Here is a 21,926-nt window from a genome sequence, read left to right as displayed (position 1 = left end):
GCACCTGTTAGGGGTCAGACAGTGCTTCTAGATCACTAGGGGGACAGCAGAGATCAAAACAGAGTCGTTGTCCTTCAGGAGTTCACATTTGAATTGGGGGGAGGCAGGCAATAAAGTTACAGGCAATAAAGTCTGGGGTTAGGAGGAAGCTAGGCTGCCGATACAATTTTGAGAGTCAAGCGTATTTGAAGTTGTGGATGAGACCACCTACGGAGCAAATGCAGAAGAGCCCAAAGATGGCATTCAGGGCTCAACCAACATTTAGAAGTTGGGAAAAGGAGGAGGGTCCATGAAAGAACACTGAGAAGGTGTGGCCAGGGAGGCAGGAGGAAAGTCAGGGAGCGTGGGCCTACACAGCTGTTTCAGGGGGCAGGGCTTGGTCAGTCATGGCAAATGCTGATGAGAGACCAAATAAGAGAACTGACTACTGCCTTTGGAAAGATGTGCAGTGGAGAGCTGTTCAGTGGAGTAGGAGGGCCAAAAGTGATAAGAATGTTTCCCTTTCATTCCATCTCATCCCATTCCCCCTGCCCATTCCAGCCAATCCTGCCCTGTCCTAGCCTGTGCCACCTTTCCTGATCCGCGCATCTATGGTATTTAGTGAGAATCTGGGTGAGTCCTCCTTCCTGCGTCTCCCTCCCACATCCAGGAGCTCAGTCCGAAGGACCAGGTCAGCAAACGTTTTCTGTGAAAGGTGTATGAAGGGGCAGAGCAGGGCTGTGCTCCTAAGTGCTTCTTACGACTGGACAGCAGCGCCCTCTTTGGGCAAAGCTGACCAGGACACAGAATGGTTGAACCCTGCTTGGGGTCTTGTCCATTGTGGACCCCGCTGGGGATGCCAGCTCCAACACTCCTCTGCGCAGCCCATCTCTGTATCTGTCTACTTAGCAATGCTTGCCCTTCACAGCTCAGGAAAGATTACCAAGAATGTTATTGACTCTAATTTTAATTTGTCTAGCACTCTTGTTAATGATGTCTATTTAAGACATCCATTAAAGGCCCATGAGGTTAATTAAATGGACAATTCCAATACAGTTCTATTAGAACCCCCTCTATTAAATTAATATTATAGACATTTAACAGATGTCTTAATTAGGCATTATAGCTAAGAAATGCAAACTAAATTAGAACTAAAGCCATTGTCCAGAAAGAATGCTTTTTAGCATAATTTATGGCTTTTGGGGGAAATGTTCCTGTTTACTCTTCAGAACCTGAGAGATCTGTCATTTGACAATCTTTTCCGGCATCGAGAAAGCACCATCCCGAGAGGCCCAAATCTTAAATCACAGTCCAGATGTCAGAGCTGGAAGAGACTTTAGACACCATCTGGTTCCCATGATCCTCAAACATCAACGACTGGAGGAACCAGCTGGGGTCTTAGAGAAACACAAAGCTATCTGGGCTCCACCCCTGGAGACTGATTGCAGTCCAGGATCTGGCTGCTTTTAACACGCATCCTGATCCTCGTACAGGAAGTGCTAGAATACAACTTCGGGAAACCCTGATCTAGTCTCATGGCCACACTTGACAGATGGTGACGCTCTCAAGTGTCAAAAGACTTCAGAATTGGGTGACTGGATCAGCAGAATTCCACATTCTGCCCCATGGATTAGAACTTAGCTAGCAGCTCCCGCCATCTCTCCCCTCCCACTGATAAGCTAGGCATCTCCTGAGTTTGGCAGCCGTAGTCCCACAGCCCTTCTTGCCTCTCCTCCTGTTGGCCCTGGGCCCTGTGGGCAGATTTCCTGGGTCCTCCACCTTGGCCCTGCAGGGCCCTGCCCTGAGCCTGTGTGACCACACTCGTCACATCCCACAACTGCCTGGATCCAGAGCTGCCTCCTCCAGGGAGCCTCCCTTGCCCACCCTGCCTACCTGTGTGTGCATTTCCTCCCCAACCAGACTGTGCCCGACCCCAACAAGAGGATGAGGGAAGAGGATTTCAGCTGTTGCAGAAATGTAAGGGAACCTAGCCCCCTCAGGGCTCCTGGTACTGGAGGGAGCAGCTGAACTGAAGTTCTATGAGCAGGTCCTAGAGTCCTGCGGCGATGGGAGCTCAGGGTCCCGCGGCTGGGCTGGATGAGCTAATGGTCCAAGCACTCCATATGGGGGGTGGGAAGGCCAGGCCAGTGTCCGAGGATGGGGGTCAGGGTTGGGGCACAACTAGTCTGTCCCAGCTGACACAGCTCCACGGCTGTCACGGACTGAATTATGTTCCCTCCAAATTCCTGTGCTGAAGCCCTGGGCCCTTAAGGAGGTAATTAAAATTAAATGAGGTTATAAAGGTGGGGCTTTAATTCCCTAGGACTGGGGTCCTTATAAGAAAGGAAGAGACACCAGAGATTCCCCCCCACCCCCGAGTGCACACAGAGGGCCATTTGAGGACGCAGTGAGGTGGCCAAGGGGAAAGCTCTTACCAGACAGCAATCCTGATGGTGCCTTAATCTTGGACTTTCATCCTCCAGAACAGTGAGAAAAGAAATGTCTGTTGATTCAGTCGCCACCTGCAGTATTTTGTTACAGCAGGCCGGGCTAATACAATAGCCGTGGCCTGTCATGTCCCTTACCCTCCAGGTGCTTCACCCTTTTCCTGCCCTAGAGGCTCTGACCTGTCCTCTGCAGGCCCTACAGTGCGGCTGTGTCCTCCACAGAGCTGGCCCTGGGGGATGTAAAGGGCCTGGGGCCCACTCACTCTTTGGGGAACAGTGGGTCACTGGACTGATGTCTCCTGACCCCGTAGCCTCCTCCATCATGTCCTGAGGTGTTAACCGTTCTGCTGCTCCACGGGCCTCTCTGGGTCAGAGTTCTCCCGGGCATGAAGGTTTACACACGAGGCGAATTTAGCTGTGTCTCACAGGTATCCTACATGTCAAAGGCCCCAGATCTGCTGGGGTCCTGCTCCCTGGGCAGTGGAGAAGGGAGAGACTGGACTGCAAAGTACCACACCACTCTCCATGACAAGCCCTGTGTCACAGCCATGGGGATACGGCCAGCCCTGTGTGCTTCCCTATGCAGCAATTAGTGCAGCTTCATTGGGAACGGTCACTCAGAGCCAGTGCCCAGCCTGGCCTGCGCCCTTCTCGCCCCCTCCTCTGACTGGGAGGATGGCATGGTCCTTGGAGCACAGAACCCAGTGCTAAGTGGGCCTGGGGACAACAGGGTGTCCCAGAAACAGACACGCATAGCAGCAGCAGCTTCGTGGCAGGTAAGCATTCTCACCGAGTCTCCCTGGGGAGGGGGAGAGAAGTCTACAAATTAAGCAGCCACTCACATGGAAACTTGAGTCTGCGCCAAATGAAAAACAGATTTCACATGGCAATTGGTTCCAACAACTTTTCTGGAAAGCAACTGTATATTTACACAACATCGGCCGCCTTTTACATTGTAGAGGGGTGGGTAAGAGCAGTGGGGTTTAGGAAATTATAGCACCTATGCTGTTACCAGTGTGGCACTTTCAGAAAGCCAGAAGAACAGAAGCCACATTACACGGAAGACCAGAGATTCCCTCAGTGGGAACCCAGGTAATAAAGGGACCACATCATGCACTTTGGAGTATCTTCTCATCCTTGCAGCCACCCATGGCTCTGGAGCTAGACTATGGGGTTCAAATCCCAGCTCTACCTGTCTCAGGCTGTGAGGCCTTGGGCAAACGAGTGCTCTGAGTACTAGTGACCTCATGGTCACACCCGAGGGCTGTCACTGGGTCAGGCTGCCCTGTCTGAGGTGGTGCTGGGACTTGAGCTCCCAACCACAGGCAGTGATGGCTAGACTGGGGAGAGCACCCAAGGAGACTCGGACCCTCCTGGTAAGTAAGGGACACCATGCACAGACGGAGGCGGGGTCGAGCCGCCGGGTGCGTCCGTGGGAGACCCTGGGCTTGCTCAGCCTTTGGGAGGTGCAGAGGCACCGCTAGGCCTTCTCGCTCTCCTCTGGTAATGGGAAGCCAGTGTCTGCGCTCTCCCCTCCATTGTGGTGTTTCTCGTCCAGTGTGGAGTCTGAGTGCAAAGTGCTGACACAGTGAAGCCTCTGGCATTGCTGCTTCTCTTGGTGCGGAAGAAAAAGCACATGAATTTGCTGCCAGTTTGTCACCAGGAATGCTTCTGCCCTCACCCTGTTGGTCAGCAAACGCTTGCTTCTCAAAAGAAAGGGGCGATAGGGCCTTCTGAGCCATGTGGCTTTCCTGGTAGCAGACCCTGGATGTCTGGTCCCCACCCTGTCCTCATTCGGCCAGTCTGTACTCAGGCCCTGCACAGAAGGGCCCATCTACTGGCCCACAGGCACACTGCCCAGAGGGCTAGGGTCAGACTGCAGAGCCTGCAGAGCCATGGCTTCCAGCAGCAAAAATGGGACTAAGACGTCAACTAAGATGCCACTGCTGGGGACTCAGACTTTCCTAGTAGACTAGGCCTTGGGAAGAGCTCCAGTCTTATTTTCCCTTCAGCCCACCTTTCTTTGGAGTCTAACAGACTTAGGAATTGAGAACACTCTTGTAGGCTTAAGCTCCCCATATTGGAACAACCTTCAATAAGCACAGCTAGGCCCGGCATTCTGCCTTTGTGGTCCACCTCAGTTCAAACTCCCGAATGGGCCCTAAGTCACTTAGCAACTTCACCACTCATTCCTCTTCATCTTTCTTGAAACAGCAAAGTAAACCTCAGGTCAAAGAGTTCGACAGCAGGCATGATTTCAAGTGATGTATCAAAGGAGCAGGGCACCACTGAACTAGTGAGACACAGTGCCTGATGACAGAGCAAAAGACATGGCAGCTTCCACAGAGCAAAAGTAAAGGCACAAGCCAGGCACAGCTCGCGCCTCCCCTTCCCCTCCATCCTGGCAGTGCTACAGGAATCACTCCTGTAGTCTGTTCATGCCCACATGCATATTTTATTATCACATAAACAACTCATTCATCATAGAACGTTCTGAAAACACTGAAAAGTATGAAAAAGAAAAAACAAATAAACTCACTATTCAAGTCAACCTGTGTTAATTCTGGTGTTTTCTGCCAATCTTTTCTGTCCATGGGAGTAATACAAAAACAAGAGTATCTATAAAGACACATCCCTGTGGTCCCTGACTTCTGTGCTCAGTACAGTGTGCTTCGTCCCAGATGATTAAACATCCTTAACTCTGATTTAGACTGGCTGGAGGTGGTCTATAACCAGAACTGGCCCAACCATCTCTTCCCTGAAAGGTGGGTAATTCAGGTTGTTTCCAGTTTTTCGCTGTCATAAACGATTCCCTTAGGCAGGAAGAGCTCACAAGTCAATTGTTCCCTTTGCTTTGAACTTCTTTGCAGACCGCTCGCTTGACCGCAGCTGGAATTTGCTCCCATAAATGTAGGAAATAAAGCCATCGATCTCCACAGTGAACACACAGTTTAGCTTGGGGATAACTAAAAAAAAGCAGAAGAAAAAGGATGAGGGAAAAAATCCTGGCAGTAAGTTCACTTTTGTGAAGACTATTATTCCCAAGATGTTTGTATTAGAAAATACAACAAGCTAATAGGAAAAGATAATAAGAAATGGAGGAACCCACAAAGGTAACAGCACCAGGATTAAAGGGGATTATTCTGCCAAAAGGCCAATTTATTCACATTTTAAATATAACTCAACACCTAGTTTTCTGGGTCAAAGACTATGAACCAAACTCTCAAAACCAGAAATCCCCAGAAAAACTGCCAGAAACAGGTCTTGCCGCATAACTTTCAGATGGACTCATGGCTTTATGCTTACTGGGGAAACTTGTACACCACTTTCTGAGGTCTAAAATGAGAGCAGAAGAATATAGAGGGGAATGGAACAAAGCAACAAGAAAACCCAGCTTCAAAAAATTAAAGGAACAAAAACCTCCCACTGTGGTTTTGAAATCTCTGGATTCATGGGCAAGGAGGGGGTGTGGAAATCCTGACAGACTGGCTGCTCGTCTCTGCCAGAGCAGTGAGCTCTAGCACACCAGGCAGATAAGCTTGCACTTGCTTCCCTGGAACCCAGAGAATCACCACCAAGGGCACTGGCTCTGGGAACTCCAGGGGCAGGTGCTTTGTCCCTGCTATCTGTCTAGCTGCAATCCTCTGGGAGGCAGCAGCCTTTGGGCAGGTGGAAGGTCCCAGTCCTGGAAATAGAGCCAGGTGTCTGGAGGCACAGCCAAGCAACCCTTCCTTCCCTTGATCACATCTGGCCAAGGCTGCTGGCTGGGCTCATGAGTACCTCAGGGAGAGCCCTGGGCGCTGGGATGGTCTCTGCAGGCTTGGAACGTAAGGTCAGCAGGTACCTACAATCTGTGCTGACTTGAAAGGCCAAACTGAGCTTTAGAGTCATGAGGAAAGGGCCGACAAATCGGCTGGGGAGGCCACAGCCCACGGCGATCCAGTTACATACCTTTCAGGCGGTCTTCTTTAGTGATAATTTTGAAAATGTGCTTTGTTTCCTGTAGAAGGATTCCTGTAACGCCCACATAGGAGGGGCATTTGGATTTTGTAACTGCAAAGGAAAAGGGTGGTTCAGGGCTCAGGCCTCTGTGGTGTTAGGGGAGCCACAGGCAGCCAGGCCTGCAGGGGCTGTGGGTTCTGGTCCCAACCTTGAGCCAGCAGAGGAAGAAAGACCACCTACAGGGGCAGGGTGAGGTGGAGGCTCCTTGGCTGTGCAGGGACCAAGTGGGATGAGAACCTAGGCTTCCCAATCCCTTGGTGGTAGCTTAATAGCCTCTGTGCTCTGATAAGGTGTCCTTTGGAAGGTCTGCTGCCACAGGGGTCCCGGGCAGGATTCTGGAGCCAAGAGGTCACACGTGTATCTAGCACCACCAAGGCCCACAGTCGGGTTGCTCTGGCAGGGCCAAGTCTCACTTACAGGACCTGAATGAACGCCTGTTCATCATGGTCTTCCCAGAACCTCCTGAACTCTGGACAGAATGGGAGCCCACTATAGGCCACCCAGCAGTGAGCTGCCACCACAGGCAGCAGGCCTCTCACCTCCCCACAACCTATCCCCCAATGTAGTCAATACAAATTCACTGAACGCCTCCTATGTGTCTGGCAGTGTCCTAGGTAGGTGCTGGGCACAGTAGTTAAGTCCTGCTCTCACGAAGCTGCTGTTCTAATAGGGGGAGGGGTAATGTGTACCAAACCAGACAACTGTATTTTCTGATAGTGATGAGTGCTATGAAAAAAACAAGGGCAGGGTAATGGGGTGGGGGGTCATCTTTAGTTATGGTAGACCCCTGGGAAGTGACATCTGAGTAGGGACCTGAATAATGAGAAAGAATCAGTCCCTGAGCACACAGAACTCTCTGGGTAGAGGGAAGAAGCAAATGCTAAGACCCTGTGGCAGGGCCAGGCCTGGTGAGAAGCAGAAAGCAGGCCAGTACGGTTAGACCTGGTGCCCAAGGAGGTTGGACAGGCTGTTTAGAATACAGTAAGGAGGCAGAAGGGACACAACTTGATTTCTGTTGTAGAATCTTCACTCTGGCTGCCTGGTCAGGGGAGGAGCAGTGTGTCAGCAGGGAGAGGGTTAAGCAGCTTTGCAGTAATCCAGGGGAGACGGTGGTGGCTTAGATTTGAGTGTTAGGACGTGCTAATGGATTGGAGGTAGGCAATTAGGAAAGAAGAAATGTGGATACCTCCTAGGTTTTTGGCTTGAACAACCAGGGTAAATAGTGGTACTATATTAGTGGCACTCAGTAGTACTCAGTGGTATCACTAAAGGTGATTCTCAGTGGCAACTCAGATGATGAATGCCAGGGGAGGGGCTGATCTGAGGAGAGGCCCAGAGTTCTGTTTTGGATAAGTAAAGTTTACAATGTCTACTGCACGGCTGGGTGGCTATGTCCAGTAGACAGTTGAATTCAAGGAATTCAAGGGTAAGGTCTGTGCTGGAGATGACAACGTGGGAACTGTTGGTCCACAGCTGACATTTATAACCATGGGGCTGTTCAAGATACCAGGCTGTAGGTGAGTACCAGCAGCTGCTGTGTCCTTTGGGATACCTTCTTCTGTGTGGAGAAGGTACACAGAGGCCATTTAGAGTATCCAACAAGTGGCCAGAAGACAGCTATAGTCTGTCTAAGCTATAGTCTAAGACAGCTATAGTCATCGCCCACCCTAAGTGCTGGTGATGTAGGGTTATCCACATAGCAAAGAATTGTCACTGAATGATGGCTTGGGCATCCAGATGATGTGCTCTTAGGCAAATTACCTGAAACAATAGCGCCATGAAGATCTGCCTTTAAAAGCTTGGCCTGAATCATCTGTGGCTGCCTATGAGGTAAACAAAAGCCCATAATGTATACCATTATAATGAATTCTGAAAGAAGTAAACAGGTCTACAAACTTCTGCAGCCAGGAAATGCTGATAGCAGGCTCCGAAAGCTGCATTTACAATGATCCTAAGACTTGGGCTCTGCCTCAAAGGGCAAGGCTTCAGAATTGTAACTCACATGTCTGGTTTGAGACCATTGCACAGATCCCGGATGTACTGTTTCCAGAGTTCATGTAGAGGGAGAAAAAGACTGTATCTGTGGCAAAGTCAGATAGAGGTAAAACGTTAGGCCATGTGAGCTTGGGATTATAACATCCAAAGAGCACAGAGCTTGGCTTGATGCCAAGGACCATGACCTGGATCACTGGGGCCTGTTCTACTCCCGAAAACCACACTAAAATCCAGTACTTTCACCTCTCAAACCTTAGTTTCCTCACTGGTAGAACCCTCTCAAAGCTAAGTTTTTGCTAATGAGAAGAGGAAGGCGTTACCTTCCTTTGCCCCTTCATCCTTCCTGCTGGTTAGACGCAGGCATGACAGCTGGAGCTCAAGCAGACATCTTAGACCATGAAGTAACACCTACAAATGGTGGAGCAGCAAGGACGCACCCAGGGCTACACTCCTGGTTGTCTGATGGCCGTGGAACTGCCTACCACACCAGCCCAGGATGGTGTTCATCTAGACTTCTTTTCACAAGAGAAATAAACTTCCATCTTATTTAAGCCACTGCTATTTTGAGGTTTTCTGTTACAGGAAGCTGAACCCAGTAAGCCCTCAGTAAACAGGAGTTGCTGGTTGTCATAAGTCCCTGTGCAAGGTGACAGGGTCTGTCTGGAGGATGAGTGAGAAGTGGCGGGGTGAAGGAGAGGGAGCAGGTGAGACGACCCCAAACGGGCCTTCCTGGCACTTCACGGGGAGTCCATTTAACGAAGCTACTGGTTAGAGAAATGAGAACCTCAGGCTCAAACCCAAAGTGGACTCTATTGGTGGGGACATGGGTGAGGCACACCAGGGGCAGGCAGTAGTCCCTTCCTCCTCCCAAAGCCCAGCTGATTTTGTGAGAGGCGCCATGAACAAAGTGACAGACTCTATCTTGTGGGATGTGGGAGGCTATCTGGTTACAGATCTTGGAGCAAAAGCATACAAACAGTCCTAAGACATGCAAATGCAGAACCGTGGCCAAGGAGGGTTGGGGTGTCAGCTGGAGGGAGGAACATGTTCTCCCACAGAGTGATGTGTCTCTTTCAGAAACTTCTGAAACATGTGGGCAGCACGTTCTTTGGCAATAAGACCCCAATGGGTGATTCTGTCTAGCGCTATTAAAAGCTACAAAGAGATATATGTTAAGAAATATCAGTTTCTCTTTTTCTAAGAAAACTGAAAGACAAATAGTCTGTTGCCCATGGCTTATGGCACTGGTCTTATTAGTTAAGGACAGGACAGAAGCCAAGCAGAAAAGCCAAACCCAAACAGTCCAAATTGGTAAAGGAAGCCTGCCCCCTTGTGGCAGAAGTGGGAGAGGCTCTCTTAGCTTAAGCAGAGCAGGGGCTACCTAGCTTCCCAAGTCCATACTCAACACAAGGAAGATTAAGTCTCTGGGGTGGAAAGGCAGGAAAGGCTTGCCATACCTCTGTTGCTCTGGATTAATGTCAAAGAGCCGCAGCTCCCTCCTCTGCTTGGCAGAGAGGCCTTTAGATTTCTTTTTCTTTTCCTTCTGCTTCCGGTGAGTGAAGTACTCCAGAACAACGGCCTTGCGTTGCAGGTGGTCCTCCTGGGTTTGTCGGCTCATGCGGGGCATGCTCCGCTTCAGGAAGGCCCTCACAAAGGCCTCGGCCCGCTGGGTTCCTAGGTGCTGCATGAGGACAAGACAGCTCTGATTGGGGCTACCCAGACCCCCAGGCCCTCCCACACACTGCTGCAACAGCAGATGGGCCGCCTTCACTGACCCACCTATCTACCCACTGAGGCTCACACAGCCTCTCATCTGCTGCGTGTTCACTACCCCCAGCTGGGCAGATGTGAAAGTCACATGCAAATGCCAATTCGTAACTGCCACACAAAACAGCCACGTCAAACTCCAACCTCCTACCCTGCTCTCTGAGGTTATTTTGAGGATAAAAACAAAACAAAACAAAAAACAACAATAAAAAAAATTAAAGCAAAACAAACAAAAAAAACATTACCTTTGGAAAAAAAGACTTCTCTCATCCTTGAGAAATGTATGACAATGGTATTTAAACTGTCATGATCAGACGAAGGCAAGCTCAGAGTAGAGCCAGGCTATGGCCTTGAAGGAAATGACCCCAACATTAGGAAAAACGGCATAACCAAGCACTCCAGGGTGGGCCCAGCCGCAGCAGGTACGGATTTTGACATTGCGGCCATATTGGGATACTCTGAGTTTCCAGCCTGTGGATGCAGCATGGCTATTTTCCTGGTCTGCTCTGGCATCACTTGAGGAAATAAACTGTCAGCGTTTCTTAGCCCCATGTGTTCACTCTTTTCCACATAGAACAGAGCATCACATGACTGTGACTGAGCACCTGCACTTAAGAGAGGACTTCTGGGCAAAGTAACTATCATAAATTGTGTGTAATTCTTGAAAGAACAAGCATCACTGTCTCTCAAGTTGGAGTTCCACCAGTCTATTCCTCATTTTGATGCTTTGCCCTCATGTTTGCCACAGCCCTAGGGAGCACGGTCTACTGAGGTCCTCCCTCTTGACAGGGCCATTTCCTGGACCTTTGTTGCACTAACTGGGCCGCAGACACCTTGCAGCTAATGTGTCAATAGTAATCAAGCTCTCATTTCATGGGCAGAAGCAGGCACGTGGATGGGTGGGAGGTGGGGATAAAGATGTGATACACACGCTCTTCATGGTAGCCCATGGTAAGGAGGGCAGTCAGCTTCAGCTTTGTACTTTTAAAAAGTAAAAATTCATTATTATCAGTATTATTACTGTAAGAGGACATTTGACTCTTTAAATACCTAAGTGGCCCATCTTTCATAGAGAAGCCAAATTAAGGTGTATCAGTCTTTCAAAATCTTGATTTCAAAAGCAACTCCCTCAATGAGTCACCAGTGAAGCTTCTGCCAAACTGACAAAGAATGTTTGTAGCACCCAGATCCATCAATTACACTTATGAAATGTGATCTGACTGCCCTCTTCAGGAGTGAAAGGGGCACAGTAACAAGGTCAAATGACAGTGCTTGCCACGGCAGGTGTCAGGTGAGCATAGCCTAGTGTCTCCTACACAGTGGGAGATGACACAGATCAAGAAATCCCAGTTAACCAAACTTGACTCTGGTATAATGGGAAAGGAGGCCAGCAGAACAACAAACCTTGATTAAGTCTAACATGTCTGCTGGAAACGTGAGGAGTGAAATGTGGGAAAGGACATCTAAAACAGCACTAACGGTTAAGAAGCCACTGAGCCATCTTTGTCATCACCTCTGTTGCTCCCAGACCTCCTGCCAAGCACTGTACCTGAACGTCGAACTCTTTTGCATCTTTCTGAGAAAAGGCATGGTAGACCACACCTGGGGGATTTAAAGAAAACAAACACGAAATGATCAACTCTGTTGGCTATGGCTATAAGACCTAAGACTTTTATAACTATGAAAATAACTATGCTTATTCAGAGACAGAAGACGAGGATAGTACAATGAGCACAGCTTCAAAGCTTTCTTGGATGCCTCTTGCCCTACCCTCCAGCCACATCCGTGCTAGAAGTTCCAATGGTGTGCCTTAAGATAGTGCTTCTGAAACATGAATGTGTGTCAGAATCTCCGGGAACTTATTAAAATATAGAATCTTGGGCCCCACTCTCAGATCCTGCATTCCTAACAAGTTCTCAGATGCTACTGAAGCTCAGCAGACAATACTTAGAGTTGCCCTGGTTTAAAATACCACAGGTTAGGAGCCTGAGCAGTTGCTCTAGAAGTCTAATGATGTAACTCATTTAAAAGTTATGTGACAGGGCTTTCCAGGATGAAGACAGTTGGAACTATTATATTTTGTTTACTGTTAGATGTTTAAAAAAGACTCTTCACATTTTAATATCTACGAAACTGAGATGTATTATACAATTGATGGTGTCCTAAACTGATAAAATACAGTAGATCTTTCTTCAAGCTCAAAATACACATTGCTCAATGTGGTTTTAACCTTTAAAAACTCACACTCCCGTTTCTTAATTTGTCTGAAGAAGAAAACCATGGCATTGGGGACAGTATATGGGTGTGAATGGAATAAGAATGAGACAAAGGCCTGGTTTAAGGGCCAAAAGACTAGAAAATTTGGTTCGTGCTCTATAAATTCCATCCCAGCTCTACTGTGCTTCCCTGAGTACATTTGAACCAGCAAACCAAAGTGGTTACAAGTTTTATATAGAGTCTGGTTCTCTCTCAGATGGAAGATAGGGATTAAAACCTGTCTGAAGAGAGCAACTTGCAGGGCCTGGACCCCAGGAATGACTTTGTACCTGTCACAGGTGCCTTGCATTAGACCCAGAAGTCTTTTTTTTTTCCCCTATAACAATAGACATCTAACAGTTATTGAGCCCTCATTGCTTGCCATGCCCCTGATTAAAAGCTACATATATTTTATCTCATTATACTTTATGAAAAATCCTTTAAAGGAGTTATTATTCCTATTATGCACTGAGAAAACTGAAGTTAAAATATGCTGAGACACTTAACTTGATCACATAGGTAGGGAGTGGCAGAGGTGGAACTTAAAATCCAGTTTTAACGGTGTCATGCCCCTGCCTCTAAATGCCCTGGGTGCTTGCTCCCCTCCTTGGCACACCTCTGCTCAACTCTCAAAGCTTTTGGGCTAGTGGTATCAATCCCCAGCACGCTCCCTGCGCTTTACACCAGACAAGGGTGATTCACAGCATAGCAGGCTGGGCAGGCATCATTATCAGTACCTTACAAAAGCGGAAACTGGGCTGCAGTGAGGAACAGGGCCTTGACCACGCCAAGAGAGAGATACTGGCCAAGTCGCACCAAGGCCTTGGGCCGACCTCTAGCACCACTCACTCACTACTGAGCAGGCCCTGGAGAGAACCTGCCTCCAGCCCTGACATAGTTCAGAGACTAGGCAGGCCAACCGGGACTCCGGGCCACAGTTACACTTAGGTAAGGCGGGACAATTTCCACAGCAGATCCGTTCGGACTCCGCCGCGACCCTTTTCACCCACAAGTATCTACACCTAGTCTCCGACTCTTTAACATCCCACCCCTCTCCAATTTCGTGACCCTCAACACGGCTTACTGTTCATTCTCGGACCGCTTCCGGTGCGCTCTGTTGACGTCTTCTTCAGGCGTCGCTCACTCTTTACCTCTCTCTACTTTCTTCAGCAGCCCTCGACCACCACAACCTCTCTCGTCAAAGTTTGTGGTGGAGAGGTTCCTTCTGCCCGAAGTCGCGCGGTAAGCTAAGCTGACAGACTGACACGCTCCTACCGAGATCAAAAGCCACAAGCTCCAAACTCGAGGATGGCGCCGCCCGTGACGTCACCGACGCGCGCCGACTTAGGGTGGCGCATGCGCTTCGGAGCGGACTCGGCAGCGCGGAGAATTACTGTGGGTTGAGAAACTGTCTCTCTTTGGTGGGCCTCTCTCAGTGTGTGTTCTGTAGGCGAGGGAAGGCCAGAAGCAGTAGGGTTGGAGTTGGGGAGTGTGGAATGCATGTGAAGGCCCGGAATAGAGCGAGGCGAGTCGACTTGGAGAGGACAGAGGGAGGTTGGGGACCAGGGGAGGGTGGACATGGGATGGGAAGGGTGGTGGGAATGAGGTCTGTGCGATCCCTAATCGTGCTCTCTACACGTCAGCCGAGACACTGAAGTTGGGATAGGAGGCTTACGTTCTTGTTTTGTCTCTGCTGCTAGCTAGCTGTGTCAGCTCACTTAATGCACTTCGCATCTCTGGGCCTCACTTTTCCCGTGTACTGTGTGAGTGGGGTTGAACTCGATAGTCTCTGAAAGTTTTCTTGAGACCCAGCATATTAGTTTTTGTCAGTAAGATAAAAGGCGAGGAACTGATTCTCGTTGCCCTGGGGAAGTGTTCAAGAAGTGTGGCTTAAAGGCCTGGTGGAGACCTCTTAGGTGAGACCCGATGCTACACAGAACTGTGCAGCCTTAACTTTTACTGAGTGCTGGGCATGGGTAGGGTACTGCTCGGAAAAGAAAAGCAATATGGTTTGTATTCTAAGCTAGTGGTTCTTAACTTTCAGTATGGTATAAACTCCTTTTAAAGAAAAAAATTTTCTCAGGGAACCCTGGGAGTATGTCCACGCATCCGAGTTTGAGAAACATTGACTTAAGTTTCTTAAGTGGTGGTGACCTTGTGCCATTTTGATCTTAAACATGAGACTGTAGGCCCTGAAATTGAGTGACTTGTCTAGCATTTACCTTATATGTATATTACCATCACAACTGAAACACAACATTTAAACCAAAACGTATTGCACTTGCAGATGCCTGAGAGTCTATGGAACTAAGTCTATGGAACTAAGTCTATGGAACTTAGGAGTCTATGGAACTAAGTTTGAGAAACTGCTCTTGGGGATCCATACTATGTGAAGTACCATATCTGTTTTTTAAAATAACAGCAGGGCTTCCCTGGTGGTGCAGTGGTTGAGAGTCCGCCTGCCGATGCAGGGGACACGGGTTCGTGCCCCGGTCCGGGAAGATCCCACGTGCCGCGGTGTGGCTGGGCCCATGAGCCATGGCCGCTGGACCTGCGCATCCAGAGCCTGTGCTCCACAGCGGGAGAGGCCACAACAGTGAGAGGCCTGCGTACCCTAAAAAATAAATAAATTAATTGATAAAATAAAATAGCCGAAGACAGCAAGAGCCAATTTCAGTGTTATACTCAAGGGGGCCCTTTTGAGCAGGACCTTTGTGATGATGGAGATAAGGGAGAAGGCAGACCTCTGTCTTTAAGAGTTTTTCTAGGGTTGTTAGGACTCTTAACTCCCAGTTGACCCCTTCTGGAGTAGTCAAGTCAGCCCTGGATGACTGCTAGTCTTCCCTAGAATTCCCTGATTGTGGTGGGGTAAGCACTCCCAGAGTTGCAGTTACTCTGTAGTTCCCTGATCACTAAGTTTTTTTTAAAAAACGAACAAACCACTTTATTGTCCTCAGGAAATAATTGTATATGTATGCAGAGAGATACCTGTCCTTACAGGTATTGTTATCATTGTGATTGTCATTTAAGCGGCAGTTTGAAAACTACTTGATGTTTGAAAATAGTGGATTAAACACATGATGTATGTAGCTTAATTAAATGCATTATAATCGCAGGGTAAGCTTCAAAAATTCATATTCCTTGCCATCCCTGGAGATTCTTATTTAGTAGGTAGGTCCCAAAGAATGTTCCCAGGTGACTCTGTTGAGTAATTAAGTTTGGGAACTACAGTATGGTATGTTTTTATAACATATAATGGAATACCATACAGCCATTTAACAAATTACATACAATTTTTGAAAAGGTTGCAAAATATTAACGTTTAAAACCAAATAGTATATACACAAAAAGGATTGGAAAGAACATAACAATATACTGAAAGTTTCTGTAGCTGTGTAAGTGAACTTATGAGAGATTCTTTTTTTGGTCTATTTTCTAAATTTCATTCAGTGAAAATAAGACTTTCTAAAATTTCATTTTCTTTTTTATAGCTATCAGTGATAAACTTTCAAACATGGATACACATGTTTTCCCACTAGCGACCTTGTGAAAGTTCCATGGGAAGTCAAGATTTGTTAGTATCATTGCAGGTGACTTCCCTCTACCTCTGAACAACTTATTGTCAAAAACTTCAAATATACAGAAAAATGGAAAGAGTTCTATAGTGAACACCCTTATGTTCTTAGATTATACAATTAACATTTTGCTTTAGTTGTACAGGTTTCTTTTGAATGCTACTTTAAGACATTCAGGCTGTTAGGTTGAGTACTGAAGAAAAGTTTTATATGTAAAGTAAAAAAGATTAAGCCTCAGCTATTAAATAAGTGCATATCTATGAAAATTAGGACCTCCATGTAAATAAACACAACTAAATCCATAGAAATCATTTATCTAATGCCTCTGAAAATACAGTGGAAAAATATTTTTTCTGCACTCCCACTTTCTTCCACTTTTGGATGAAAGAAAAACATTATTTCTAGTAGATTTTCTGCCATTCCTTTAAGTGTAAGAAAAGGTAATGATCCTGAAGAAATACCAGCACACCTGCAATGAGAACATGGAAAGCTTTCTTTTCAATGAAAATTGTAATCCTCCAAGTTAAAGTCAGCATGTTATTGTATATATTATATATATATATGTATATATATACACATATATACGTGTATATACATAGATATGTACACATATATATGTAAATTTTTCTTTTTTCTGTGTTTAAGTGCTTAAAGAGGGATAAGGGCTGTCTGTGCCGCTTTTCTACAACAGTAAGGCCTTGTCTGTAATGGGTTGACAGCAGTACCTGCTTCTTAGGGTGCCTTTGAGCATCCAGTGCAATGATGCCCATGTTCAAATGGCCTAGCATAGCACGGTTTGAGAGATGATAGCCATCATTATCTTAATCCTTACAAAGCTGGAACAGTCCCTCAGGCTCAAAATTATGAACTTCCCTGGCCCTGATTTACCTTTGGTCTATACCCTGGTCCAGAGGTGGTGTGCTGACAAGGGGAGCTGGGAATTGTGGTGGTGGTGGTGGGGACCTGGACGCACTGGCACCAGCAGTCATTCCTCAGGCTTAATAGTGCCCTCTGTCCACTCTGACAGAATGAAGAGACTAGGCAGTAAGGTACGAGCACTGACATTGGACATTTCTGCCAGGCAAACCCTCTCCCCCTGGGTAGTTGGGTGCTCTGGCTACAAGAAGCAAAGGACTGATATTTACAGGAGGATGCCATATCAATCCCTTCTGGTAAAGGGGCGGCACTGTGCTCTGAGTCAGTTTAAGACCGACCATTTAGGGTTCTGAATAGCAAGAACTGTTGCTATTGGCAACACACTTGGCATGTGTGGTTAGATAGCAGTATCTGAAAGCCAGATTTCTCAGTCAACATCCAGAAGTGACACTTCAAGGCCACCTTGATCCCCAAGGTCTAAAATATATCTCTAATGGATTTGCGCAGTTCCCTAAAGAAGCTTCACTCTGAGCTGAACCCACTGAGAAACACTTGGCTTTGGTTTTCATGGTGGAGTATCTGAATGCACAGGAGGCTCTTTGGGGTCCTAAGAGGTCTCCTTCACTGGATTTATGGGGTAATTCTTGAGGCACTTGAAGGATTTACAGGGAAATCACTGCAGGCTTCATGGGGCATGTGTGCATGCAGCTCCTATTTCTCCTCACCTGTTCTGCCCTGTGCTCAACTTTGGGGAAGCAGTCGTTGGCTTCTGGCCAAAGAGCTGTGTGTTTATATATGTGTGAGTCCTTTCTGGTCCAAAATACGGGGAAGTGGGAGGGAGAAGGAGCTGATATAAAATCACCCCAAACTGGAATTGGGATGGGCTGAAAAGTGAAGAGACCTGGTTTTGTATTGTTTGAGTCAAAGCCCTGTGGGAGGTAGGGGACAGATAGTCTTCTTTCTTCTTTTCTGTTCTTTAATACACACCATACAGCTTAAGATGTGAAAAAAACCCCCAAAACAACCCAGTATATATGACATGCAAAGAAGCAGGAACTGTGCATAATCAAGAGAAAAGAATGGTCACTACCACAGAACTGTAGATGACCCAGCTGTTTGAACTGAAAGGCAAGGCCTTTAAATTCCATTATACAATAAATACATCAAAGAGCTTAGAGAAAAAGAGGGACAAAATGAGTGTAAAGATGAAGAATTTCAGCTGAGACGTGGAAATTCTAAGCTGAAAAAGACTTTCATTGTTCCCTGTGATGGCAACTGTGATTGCCTGCATGTTCAAACTTAACATTTTCATAACTACTGAGAATACGTTCCCAGACCACACACCCCCTTCTTTTAAAATCATCTGATAAGTATTTATCTCCCATAAGCCCTGAGGCCTCTCTAGGCCCTTGTGTCTTGCTTGAGGGAACCCTGGGGACTCTTACCAGCCTCCCTGCAGCTCTTGTATGACCCGGTGCTAGAGGGGTCAGGTCCCGGAAAGGTTCTCTGTGTGCTCTGGGTCCTGAGGGCCACGTTACTTGGCCAGAAGCCCTCCGAGCAGCCTCAGGCATCAGAAAAGTTGGGACGCGGAGCTTGCCAACGGGAGAGTGGCTCCACATTTAGGCTGGACTCTCAATTGTTTTCCATCTTCTCGGTATCCACATTCATGAGGCTCCATCTCTGCCTGTCAGTGCAGTATTGGTGACCAGGCCCCACTTTATCCATGGTGCTGGTCTTCAGAGCAGTCAGGACTTGGGGGTGGGGGGGCTGCAGCCCTCTTTGTGAGCGTGGAGTGGCTCCTTTGTCTCAGGTCTTTGGATTCAGTGGGGACCCCCAGGAGCTAAATGTAGTGATGGTGGATACATCTCAAACACACACCTGAAAGCCTGCTGATCTTGGCTTTTGGAGCATTGATGGCTGTGAGGGAGACCCCCACGCTTTGCCCATAGGAGCCAAGAGGAGGGCCTCAGTCCATCTGACACTGTTGGGGGAACCTGAGGGAGGGGGTGGCTGGAGGTGCCAATGATAGGGCATACTTCAGATTTTTGACAACGATTCAATCTGCTTTGAAATCTCTTTACCTATATAATGATGTTTCTTGACATTTGAAGAAGAATGGCTTGAAAATTAATCTGGCCATTTGGACTATGACAGGTTGTATTGGCATTTATTTTTTATAGGTTTACTCCCCCTCTCCCCCAACTTAGGATGTTGGAGGTAAAAGCTGCCCACGGTCCGCAGCAGATATCCCTATCTGTCACTAGATGGCAGCCTAACACAAGGATTGAATCAGTGGCCTGGCGCTTCTTCCTCAAGTCTCGGAGTTATTTCCCTTCAAGCCCCTTAAAAATCCGGTTTACCGGCCACTGCAAAGAACTGCAGCCTGTGGTACTACAAAGCACCGACATCCAGAAGCTAGGATTATTTCTCTGTGAACAGTTGATTTTGATCAACACCCTCTCTGCCAGAACGGACAGTTACAGAGTCAAGTGGTTTAAATAAGATAGAAGTTTAAAGGAGAGAGAAGATTGAGACTCTGTGGAAGCGGTGCGATCGTCAATGACATTCTGAAATTGATGGCTCATTAACGAGGTGTAAGGAGAGGAGGCAAGGAGCGGTTCTGCTGGCAGGATTTGCGGTAGACTGTGGCCTGTTCCCGACTGGGCTGCCTAGAGGAAGGTGAGGGATGGAGTACCACTCCTGTCGGGTTTGTTTTTGGAGGTGTCCCTTTTTCCTTTTACTATGAAATGATTATCTGCCCAGTGACCTTGTTATTACCATGGAAAGAGATACTCGTACCTGAGGAGCAAACAATATGACACTGGGCAGTGATGTATAGACGTGAGCTCATGAATTTCATGTGAAAAGTGTCCTTTTCTGTGTTTATAGAGGTAGAAATTGAGACAGAGGGAGCCGAAGTTACTTAGCAAAATTGCTACCAATTTATTGTTTATGTTAGAAACTATCTGGTGACATTTATTCATGACATCTGGGTTAGGAACCACTTGATTGCAACTTTCCCTCCTTCTTATCAAGGGAGAGCCGGCGCTTGTGGAGAGGCCGACAGGCATGTCAGGATCTCGTGCATCCACAGTGCTTGGACGCGGCACTTGAGAGCATTTGTGGAAGGAGGCACGAATGACTGAATGTCTGAAATCAACTGAAAGGCACAGAGAGGGGCCACCTCATGCTTAGGCCGAAGAGGTGGCTTCCTAAGCAGTGTGATTCCAGGGACACCATAGAATACCACCCTTCCACCCCAACAGTGTGGTAACAAACAAGCTCCTGCCCCCAGGGAACCGGAGTGCCTGGAATTCCAACAATGGAGAGTCATTCTTTTAGCCAGAGCATTGCTTTCTCAAGAGTTTTATTCTGAAATGCAAATATCCCTATTGAGGCTAACCCTGCCAGGTGACTAGGTGAACTCCTCTAGGGGCAGCTGAGCCATTACTGAGGAGTCAGGATGGGCTGGGAGATGAGGGCATAGAGAAGAGCTAAAAAGTGGGGAGACTTGGGACTGACCACACACTCGATTGATTTGCCCATTTATCTTCACAGTGAAAACCTGGACCTAGAATATCTTCTGATGTGGAGTGTTTTGAGAGCTTGACTTAAGAGAAATGCTTGTTATCGTGTGAGTGAAGGTGCAACGTTTCTAGACAGCTGGTCAGGAAGTGGATCAGGAGGCATTGTCTCCCCGGGGTTCTGGGAATCTCAAGTGTCAAAGCCTCTGCCATGGAGTGACTGCGCTACCCTGTGATGGAGGGGGAACTGCCATAGACGGCGGGCCCAGTTGACTCGAAGACTCTAGTCCAGCCTGGACTTTGCTATGGTAGCTTTTCTAGTCCCTGGTTTTTGCTGAAGTTTCTGGATTCTCAGACACTAAGTTGAGTAGGTTCCTTTCCTGTGACATCTCACCTCTTTACTGCTTTTGCCTGATGTTGAATTATAGTGGCAGACTGTCTTACAACTCTTGGTCATGGGGGGGCCTTCACATTTCCTTCTTCCAACTGCCTATTTGACTTTAAAACAATTTAGAGGGATTTTAAGCAGAAATTATTGTTAGAATAACCAAGTGTTTTTTTAATTTTTTTACTGAGACCTAAAAGTCAGGAAATTGGGTTTAGATGAAAACAAAAGGGAATGTCTTCAGATGATCTGACGGGTCTGACCGTCAGGGTACACTGAGTGGTTGAGAGAAGGTGAGGAGGGTTCCTCCTCCCTTGAGATTTAAAAAATGGAATAACCAGCCACCTACTGTAGATAATGTTGCTATTCCCCACCCAGTGACAGGTGGTTTTCAAGGTTCCCTGGGCTTGAGGGGTCCAGGAGTGCTGTAGGATGAATCAGTAGTTGTGAGGGTGTCCTGGGAGCTCTTGGGGATCAGGACCTCAGGCTGCCTTCAACGGACTGAACTCCACCCCACCCTCCACACACACCCCCTGCCGCCCCATTCATATGTCAAAGCCCTGATCCCCAGTGTGAGGGTATTTGGAGATGGGGACTTTGGGAGGCAGTTGGGTTTATATGAGGCTCTCATGATGGGGTTAGTACCCTTATGAGCAGAGACACTGGAGAGCTTGCTCCCTCTCTTGCTGCCATGTGAGGACACAGTTAAAAGCCAAGGAAGAGGGTCCTCACCAGAACCCAACCATGGAGACACCTTGATTATGAACTTGCAGCCTCCAGAACTGTGAGAAGATTTCTGTTGTTTAAGCCACCAAGTCTATGGTATTTTGTGTGTTAGCCCAAGCAGACTAAGATACTGCTCAAAGAGGTTCAGACTACCGTGTCTGCAGAGGAACATGGTGATTTGGTCAGTAGTCTCTTTGTTTTGGAGGTTGGGCAAATTTGATTAACCCCTCCAGGCAGGTGTCCTGGAGACTTCAGTGGGCTCAGAGTCACGGGCACTTTTCTCTAGTTCTGCTTGGGCACACCAGGTTTCCTCCCCGCTCTGCCCTGTAGACTGTTACTTAACTCCTGCTAAGAATAAAGATCCAAGGAATTTAACTTTTTTCTTAAGAGATTT

General features: G+C 47.5%; 1 protein-coding gene across 1 annotated transcript; it reads right to left on the bottom strand.

Moving 5' to 3' along the window:
• Positions 1–4,866: 4,866 nt before the first annotated feature.
• Positions 4,867–13,771, bottom strand: POP4 (POP4 ribonuclease P/MRP subunit). Its single transcript, XM_007470926.1, has 7 exons — positions 13,531–13,771; positions 11,740–11,792; positions 9,881–10,104; positions 8,431–8,508; positions 8,190–8,251; positions 6,378–6,479; positions 4,867–5,392 (listed from the first exon to the last, which is right to left on the bottom strand). Exons 1-7 carry the CDS (start codon positions 13,535–13,537, stop codon positions 5,256–5,258), a joined length of 663 nt encoding a protein of 220 aa, XP_007470988.1. The 5' UTR covers positions 13,538–13,771; the 3' UTR covers positions 4,867–5,255.
• Positions 13,772–21,926: the final 8,155 nt, after the last annotated feature.

This window comes from Lipotes vexillifer, unplaced genomic scaffold (assembly GCF_000442215.2).
Source record: "Lipotes vexillifer unplaced genomic scaffold, Lipotes_vexillifer_v1.1 scaffold182, whole genome shotgun sequence".
In the NCBI taxonomy this organism is placed as follows: Eukaryota; Metazoa; Chordata; class Mammalia; order Artiodactyla; family Lipotidae; genus Lipotes; species Lipotes vexillifer.
The sequence above is the reverse complement of the archived record's forward strand: the minus strand, read 5'-3'. Positions and strand labels throughout refer to the sequence as shown.

What these genes read in the sequence shown, in the direction of transcription:
- POP4 (XM_007470926.1), bottom strand. An exon ending in ATTAATCCAGAGCAACAGAG is followed by an intron (nt 8,509 to 9,880) that starts GTATGGCAAGCC and finishes ACTTTGCCACAG; the next exon opens with ATACAGTCTTTTTCTCCCTC. An exon ending in TCATGGCGCTATTGTTTCAG is followed by an intron (nt 6,480 to 8,189) that starts GTAATTTGCCTA and finishes TTTCCTTTGCAG; the next exon opens with TTACAAAATCCAAATGCCCC.